This window comes from Gymnoscopelus braueri (assembly GCF_963280865.1).
Source record: "Gymnoscopelus braueri genome assembly, chromosome: 2".
Lineage (NCBI taxonomy): Eukaryota > Metazoa > Chordata > Actinopteri > Myctophiformes > Myctophidae > Gymnoscopelus > Gymnoscopelus braueri.
The window spans coordinates 51,112,828-51,122,116 of NC_137604.1; the positions used below are offsets into that span (position 1 = coordinate 51,112,828).

General features: G+C 41.4%; 1 protein-coding gene across 1 annotated transcript in view; it reads left to right on the plus strand.

The window, feature by feature from the left end:
- Positions 1 to 8,881, plus strand: part of septin9b (septin 9b) — a 93,184-nt gene extending 84,303 nt beyond the window's left edge. The window contains exons 7-10 of the mRNA XM_080443513.1: positions 2,269 to 2,359; positions 2,947 to 3,043; positions 5,782 to 5,833; positions 7,030 to 8,881. Of these exons, the coding sequence (XP_080299639.1) occupies positions 2,269 to 2,359; positions 2,947 to 3,043; positions 5,782 to 5,833; positions 7,030 to 7,246 (457 nt within the window). The 3' untranslated portion in view covers positions 7,247 to 8,881. The remainder of the gene's footprint in view (positions 1 to 2,268; positions 2,360 to 2,946; positions 3,044 to 5,781; positions 5,834 to 7,029) is intronic.
- The last annotated feature ends 408 nt before the right edge of the window (positions 8,882 to 9,289 follow it).

Genomic DNA, 9,289 nt, shown 5'->3' on the forward strand with positions numbered 1-9,289 from the left:
ATATATATATATTCAAAGATTTGCAAAATGACATGACACGGATGCGTTCCCGGTCCTAAAGGGTTAATTCTAGAGTTGACAAAGCATGCTTGCCGGGCAGAGTGGGCGCTTTGACTACCGTTTTCCCTCGACGGACGCAACACCGGCGTCCAGTAAGGACAAAACAGGGAGTGGACCAAAAAAGCCGGGGCAGAGAATGCAGAGCTGCAGGGCCTTCATAACAGTGTTGCTTTGGTTGGCCACACACGCTATGTCGGGCCCTGAAGATTATTGACTTAAAAACCTCCAGCCAAACTTTCTTCTTTTTTTTTTTCATTGCTGTTCCTCTGCTTGCAAGTGGACATAATGAGAATGGAACCAGAGAGTTATTTTATTTTATTAGAGGTCTGCCCTATGTCTGTCCAGCTGTGTGCCTCTGCTCATGTTCCCCTCGCTGACCGTTGATGTGGCTTTTTTTCGTGGTTAAATGTCACTCGGTTTTGCATCCTATAATGTAACCCTGAGAAAGTTTCCAGGGATAAACAATGAAGCCCTTTGATCGCTGGACCCAAGCAGTCAAAGTAGTAATTGTGCGGGAGGAACAGTCATTCATTTAGAGCACATCACTCCAGAAAAAGGCCATTTTGCCTCTTTTCTATGACGCTCCGTCTGTAAATAAGCCATTATAAAGACATATAGTGGATATAGGGGCGGCCATTTTATACGCCATAACTATGTCTGGCTGTGTTTTCTCGTAGTGGTGGTTAACCTCTACATTATCTCCTCCGTGTCGAGGAGATTAGGAGTCACTTAGCGTCGGCACCGCCAGCCCCAACAGCATGACGGAGTGTTTATTGAAGTCGTTGAGTGGGCTAGTGGCCTCTATTCAATAACCCATTCAGTCCGGGAGCGCGTCTGTGTCATTTTTAGATTTCTTTGGCTATTTTGAAAATGTGAAACGTGTGCAAATCTTTGAATATATATATTTATACATTTATTTTTTCAACTCAAATCTTTGCTGAAACAAAATATTTTGAGATGGGTGCTTGAAAACCACTGATATATAGCAACATATATTTTTTTTACTTAGGATTTAGGACACATTTGTAGAATCCCCAGAAGCAAAGATTTGAGTTAAAAAAATTCGCTTTTAAAAAAGGTATATATTAAAAAACGATTGCACACATTTTCACGTTTTTCCCCCAAAATATAGCAGATCTACAAGCTCGTAGCGCGGCACTCGGTGCCGCGCTACGAGCTTGTTTATCAGCTATTTTTGAATAGCCAAAGTATAAGAAAATGATTAAAGTGCTTAAAATCTAAAATGACAAATGCTTTTTCCCGGTCTTAATGTGATAATGGGGTCCTCCATCCTTCCCAACTTAGATGTCTGTGTGTGTATACATGATTTCAATAATGGCAGCTGTATACTTCTACCAGCAACAAGTGTGTGTGTGTGTGTGTGTGTGTGTGTGTGTGTGTGTGTGTGTGTGTGTGTGTGAAAGACAGGGATTGACTTAGTAGTTGGCTGCAGGCCAGCGCTGAGATGGTGAGATGATGGATGAAGAAAGGCTTTGCTCCTGATTGATTGTTACAGTGTGTTGTCTGAGCGACTTCCCTTCCTCTGTCTCCGTGAGCGATTATTATAGCAACCTTTTGTCTGTGGGTAATAGTATGGACTTGTTATGGTATAGAAAAGAAAGCTGCAAAACCACTCTTGTCTCCGCCTCTGCCTCCTCATTTGTAAACCTTTTGAAGACTGTAGAAGGAGAAATGATCATCAAGGATCTGGCATTTTAGGTATTCCGTAATGATGCAGCCACAATTATTTACACATTATCTGCCTGGAAAAGCGGGATTATAACTATGGGTCCTTGACTATGGGTCCATTTTAACCACTTGAGAATCGAGATTCAATAGGGTTTATTTGTCTCACTTACACACACACACACACACACACACACACACACACACACACACACACACACACACACACACACACACACCCCTACAAGCAGTGAAATGTTGGTGTGGCATGTTCCACAGACTGTGCTAACAATTGCAATATAACGATGATAATACTGGATTTAATACAAATAAAGATTAAATCAAGTTGGGCAAGACTGGCATGGGTAAAAACTCTTCAGCCCTATATACCTCATTGTACAAGAAATTATGAAAATCTACACACTCCCAACGTGTTGCACCAAGATGCATTGTGAGCTTGTAGATCAGCTATTTTTGCTACGCTATGGCTAATGTTGTTAAATGTATCCCCATGCAGATTAGGGAAGAGCTGAGAGCCAATGGGATCGACGTGTACCCTCAGAAGGAGTTTGACGAAGATGCAGAGGACAGGATGATCAATGACAAAATCAGGGTGAGTTCAATAGGCTCGGATGTAAACCACAACAGTATGACAGCCACACGCATACCTTAAGTCAGTGGTTCTCAACCAGTGGTCCGGGGAACACCAGTGGTCCTGGGGGGGGGGGGGGGTACCAGGGGGTCCCCAGCTAAATTAGTTAACATAGCATCACAATCATTTTAACCACTTGGCTTTGGCTATTCAAAAATAGCAGATATACAAGCTCATAGTGCGGCGCCGCGCTATGAGCTTGTAGATCTACTATTTTTGAAAGATCTTGAAAATGTGTGCATATCTTTGAATATAATATATTTTTTAAAGTGAAAATTCTTTACTCAAATCTTTGCTTCTGGGGGTCCCTGGCACAAAACATTTTCAGATGGGGGTCCCCGCGGACCAAATGTATATCAATTTAGGGGTCGACATAGGTTGAAAAAGGTTGAAAACCACTGCCATAAGTGTATCACTAATTATAATTGTAATGAAACTTAGAAGTTTACACCCAGCCCCCTTCAGAGATGAACAACTAACGCAGGACCTGACAACAAAGCTTTTCATGCCCCAATTTTTTGTGTGTGTGTGTTATACTCACTCAACAGGAGATGATCCCTTTTGCCGTGGTGGGAAGCGACCAGGAGTACCAGGTCAACGGAAAGCGGATTCTGGGCAGGAAAACAAAATGGGGCACCATAGAGGGTAAAACACCTACACTTAACACATGCTCTCACAGTCAAACACACACACACACACACAGGCACAGCTGGTCAATTTTCCTACCAAATAGACGATGGAAAACGGGTCAACGTTTCAGATCGGATTTACCTTTGCCTGACTTACAGTACTAAACGTAGCTATGCTGCTGCCAGCATATGTTCCAATCCAGTCGGCTGATTTAAAGCGTCTGTCGTCATACTGTACACCCGGGCATGTGTTTATCATGTCCATGTTTGATTGTTTGTATTCTAGAGAGATTTAAGAGACAGGAGGAGGGGATTTACTGAACCGTCTGTGTCTGTGATATAAGGCAGGGAAACGTGTCAGTGAGCACACTACCTCACATGCACACGTCAACACGCACACACACACACACACACATACACACACACACACACACACTACAATATTTGCCTCTGAGATGTAGTGGAGTAGAAGTAAAAGTACTGAAAACTGGAAATATTCCAGTAAAGTATAAATACCTCAAAATTGTACTTAAGTGCAGTACAGTACTTGAGTAAATGTACTTAGTTACTTTACACCACTACACACACACACACACACACACACACACACACACACACACACACACACACACACACACACACACACACACACACTTCCAGTAACTTTCTATACACTGTCTATGTTGGTTGGACTGTGCCGAGCTCTCGTACTGCCAATAGAGAGGTTCATGGGGAGTGGGGGGGGGGGGGGGTGTCCTTGCCTCATCTAGGGATGAGTGAGTGTGTTTTCCTATGCCGGAGGGGTGGTCGCACGGGGAGCCAGGGAACGATTGGAAGGGCAAACAGAGGTGCTGGAGGAGGTCTGGACAGAGGAATGTCACAACGTCTGGAGCACTAGATCCTCCTTCACAGAATCATGCACTTGACCCATCTTGAGCCCTCCTTTTTTGATATCTGGCGAACACAGTTAATTCTTTTTCTCTGTTGTATTATAGATTGCATTATTATTATTATTAAGTGAATTAATACATTAGTAAATTAATTAATTAGAATTGTAGCATTCAGACGTAGCCTAGCCGTACGTGACGTGTATCCAACAACAACTGCATAGAACTTTTCGTCTAGCTAAACTGCTAAAACCAAAAGGATGTCTAATTGTAATCCTCAGGGAGGGCAAACGTGTCTAAAAAGTATACTGAGCAGTTGTTCTGAACGCGGGGTCCGGGAACCCCCAGGGGTACTTGAAGGGGTTCCAGGGGGTCTCCGGCTGAATGATTGATAGTTGGAAACTTAATGGACTCTGAGAGCATACAAATGGAAATGAAATGGAAATGGTTCCATTTGTGCAAAAATATACAGAGGATTTTACAGTGACGTTTTGGGGTCGCAGAGATAAAGAAATTAACAAATGGGGTCAGTGGCCTAATGCATATCAAACTCGGCGTTCTGGAAATTAAGAAAGTTTGAGAATCACTGATGTAGAGTATAAATGGAATATGTTTGCTCGTCTTCACGTTGAGGTGCAGAGTGCATCTTATGCTCTTAGCAATATGCTTATGCTCTTCCAAATGGACTCAAATGGAGATGTACTGTATGATAAGTTGAATGTGTGGGAAATGCAGTGGTCTCTGGCTGAGCGAACAATGGCTCCTTTCTAGCAAGCCTAGGAGGTGGTTCACACAGGCAAGGAGGTGAGAGGAGGAGGAGGAGGGATTTGGGGCTTGTCATCACTGACAATAAATTAAGCCACAGAGGAGTCCTCTCTGGATGTGTATAGTTCTTAAAACAAGGTCTCTGTTACAACTGGGCGAAGGACATTTCATTTCATCCAGTTAAATTAACACTGAAGAATTTACTGTGCACTTTATGTGTGTGAGAGAGGGAGAGAGGGGGGGTTGGGCGGGGTATGTTCATTGAGAGTGAGAGACTTGTGTATTTCAGCCTATAGCTAACCATGTATATGCATATAAATACACAGTTTATGTTTCAGGGTCTCTCATTGTGTCCTATTGGGGTTGGGGGGCACTGGTATTGGGGGGCACTGGTATTTACTGGTTTTTCTTTGCAAGTTAACTTAGAGTGCTCTCCCTCTCTCCACCACTAATCAACACTCCCAGATCCAGCTGTTACCCCGCTCTCTTCCTCTCCCTAACGCTCAAGGAGAATTTAATTTCCTGCCCTTGGATTTCAAAGCGTTGCATAAATAGTATCCCTTTTTTTTTAACGTTTATGGACTTGACATAATCTATAATTCAAACACGTGTTTGCCCTACTAGAGAGGGAGGCACCAGCGGCTTGTCACAGGGACTTAGTTAAAATGTCTCATTTACGCTCTTCAATATAGGGGTGGGGGTGTTGGCGGCGGTTGAGATGTATTAAATTACTGGGAAGTGGAAGAAGGTATTATCTTGACTTAAGAAAATTGCTGCAGATGTCAAGTTGGAGAATGTCCTTCAGCTGACTTTAGTGCAAATCTGCCATCTAGTGGTGGGCGATGGAATAACGTGAGTTTGTTGGGTGGTGGATGCAGTGGAGGATGGTTTCATTGCTGTGTGCAATATCAATAGGTGTATGATATATATGCCTACTGTTCTGAACAATGTTCAATAGTGTGTTTCTCCTTTTATATATAAATAAAATCAAAGGCAATAATATGTGCCTGTTCTGCATGCGTTATGTCCTGTGGAGATTATTCTGGCAGAAGTTTTCTTTCATACAATGTAATTTGACAACATTTCCTTTCTCTTTTTGCAGTTGAGAATATTGCACACTGTGAGTTTGCTTACCTTCGAGACCTTCTCATCAGGTACGTTTAACTTCTTGTTATAGAATTCTTAGGTGCGAATGGCTTTCCTATTGTTTTTTCTTTATGTTAGCCAAGCTTTGTTGTCTCCACCAGGCCGAAAGGCATGGCGAGAGAGTATGTTTTCGTCCGTCCGTCCGTCCGTCCGTCCGTCCGTCCGTCCGTCCTGTCTGTGTGTTAGCAGCTAATCTCTGGCACCGTTGGCCCGGTCGCTCCGAAACTGTGCACACACACTCCCTGGATGCCAATTCAGAACCTCTGCCCCAATTTTTTCACATGGGCCTGTTATAGCGCCACCAGGAGGCCGATTTGTGCAAAACCCTTTTTTTTTTACATTACTCCTACAGATTTTATCCAAACGTCATGCAAATCGGTACACAGTATCTCTATAGTCATGTGATCAACACAAATCTGTCCGATTTCCCATATTCCATCCTCATTGCCTATGGTTGGCTTCCAAAGTTTGCAGGATTGGTCCGTTTTGAACAAAAAGCCTCAAACTATGCACGCAGCTTGCGATTTCCGTGAATTTTCACACGCACATTCCCACTAGGCCGAGAAAGAAATGCCACCCTTTTCACATTGGCCTGTTATAGCGCCACCAGCAGGTCTAATTTAGCAAAACACATTTTTGGAACAAAATGCCTCAAATCATGAATGCGGTGTCTGATTGCCGTGAAAGACCTAAGAATAAATGGCACCCTTTTCACATTGGCCTATTATAGCGCCACCAGGAGGCCACAATAACGTACCTGACCTGGCGGAGACCTGTGCTCCGAGGAGCACTTTTTCTAGTTTTTATTGTTTTTCTGATAAGCCTGGGTGACACTTAAAACTAACACTAATGCTTTTATGTAAGTTGTTTTGCAATGAAGATCCTCATTTATATGCTCTCTTTATCTATGCTTTCTGTGAAAATGGCCACAATAAACCCAATAACACCTAACAATTTCATTTTTTGTATTACACAATTATGAGTACTGGGTGACATTTAAAACTAACACTTATGCTTTTATGTAAGTTGTTTTGCAAGGAAGATCCTCATTTATATGCTCTTTGTATCTATAGTTTCTGTGAAAATGGCCACAATAAACCCAATAACACCTAACAATTTCATTTTTAGTTTTGTTTTACACAATTATGAGTACAAGGCCTCACGTTTAAAAGTTTCAGTCTAACATTGTGCCCTTTTTTTTCAGAACACACATGCAGAACATCAAGGACATCACAGCCAGCATCCACTATGAGATGTACCGAGTTCGCCGCTTAAATGAGTCCAATGCCGGCCCCGACTCCCAGCCGCCCACCGGCCAGCCCAGTGGTCCTCCCAAGGCTAATGGTCAGCCCAATGCGGTCCCCAGCGTGAAAGCCAACGGGGTTGCTGTTAAGCATGATGCTCTGTCCCACGAGATGTAGAGAGATCACTGTGCATTGGCCAGATAACTGAGTCGTAAAATATCACAAAATGAAAAGAATGCAAAGGTTTCACTCTGCTTCACACAAGTGTGATTACACATATATACAGTATGTGAATGCATAGTTGCATACAGTACATGCTCCACATCCATCTTAACACACACACACACACACACACACACACACACACACACACACACACACACACACACACACACACACACACACACACACACACACACACACAGTGAGATTACCTAGGGAGCCGTCGTTGCTATAAACTGCCTAAACCACAGCTTGTGTTGAAGTTGCGTACACCAAATCATGCTGGCTGTGTACAAAAGCAGGAGCTCCTCGTTTGACAAGAGCTGGAACCTAAGCCAGGTGTTCAAAATGAAGTATGGCACATCAGACGATAATAGATCGAAGTCAAACGAGTAGCTTTTTCAGTGACTTCTATTTTGTCTTGTCGTGCATTAGTAATGTGTAGATGCTAGAGTCGGGATCTAGTTTAGTCTTATAGTATTATGGAGGGAGAGAAGACATCGACACATCTGCACTGCAAAATAGAATAAAAACATCTGCAGTGTGGAGCAGCTGTTAAAAATGACAACCCCCGTTCTCTGTTAAGATGTTTTTAAGAACCTTTTTTTTATTTTTGCCAAACGACCCATTTCCCAAAATCCCCTTTATGTAATGCCAATTTGTTTTGTTCCAGCCTCAGTCCTACTGTGCATTTTACATGGCTCATTTACTATTGTATTTTTATTGCTGTTGTTGTAAAATTGTGTTGTTGATTATGAGGATGGGGTGAATGTGTGGAGCTGCCATGCCATTGCGTTCATCCATCCTCATTATCAATCGATTTTCTTGACTGTAAACCAAATAAATGTATTTTTTTTGTCGTTCTAAAGAGAAGCACATAGAGAATAGATTTATGGGTAGGTATTTATGTGTACTTTTTTGCGTAATCCAATTCATTTCAGTACAACTATGGACTTTCAAAGAATCTTTCAGGTCTTACAGTAAATAGTGATGGTTTTCGGGCAGTGTATTTTGTTTTATTCATTCATATAATATGCTGTACTCTTAAAGGCCTAGGCTACAATGTAAATAGCTTCCAAGGACTTTTCCTCCTAGTAAAGTTCATAAGTAGCCAGTACCGGTCATTGATATATTCAAACTTGTATGAATGAATGATTGCAATGTGATAAATCCATCCAATGAATAATTATAACTCATATTCCTAATCCTATGGTGTTACTTTAGAAGATGGGTGAACCTTTTACCACAGAGTGTATGGATATGTGCCACCAAAAACCACCACCTTCAACGTCGGACAATCTCAGTAAATGTCTGATAAGATTATATTTACGTCGATATGTTTCAGGAAGTACAGTGTTGCATTCAATCATATCAAATGATTCATTCCTCCGACACTCGCACAAAAACGGGTTTAAAAAGCAAGATTCAAAAGCCAAGATGATTATTGTGGTCTCTGACTTAAAGAAAATTACTAATGGGATTACAGTTTGTTTACTGTTGTATAGTTATTGTGTAATTTGTTATGGTATTATAGAATAAGGTTTATCTTTGATATATCTCAAAGAAATAAAGATCGATATTTTTATTGTTGACAGTTTGTGGTCTTCATTGTAAACTCTTTTGAAAAAGTTCTATATAAAGTTATGTTTATTCATTGTTATTGGCAAATTGCCATGTTGACAGAAACAGATTTTTTTGTATTTTGCCACAGACCCCAATCTGAAAAGATTTTATTCCAGGCACCCCCATGAGGAAAACTGGCAGAACAAGACTCAAAATTAAGGAAAACTCCTTAGAAAGACTTAAGAAAATATCATTTATTTATTTTAAATGCTCATCAAGTGCTCTGTGTTCATAGGAATTAAAAAAGCAAACGTTTCGGTCCTGGGACCTTTGTTTTTCTTACAATTTTCTAAACGTTTCACAAATTTTCAAGATTTTTCTAAATGTTTTGAAAATACAACCTTGACGCATTGCGCGTCACAAATTGTGAGCTTT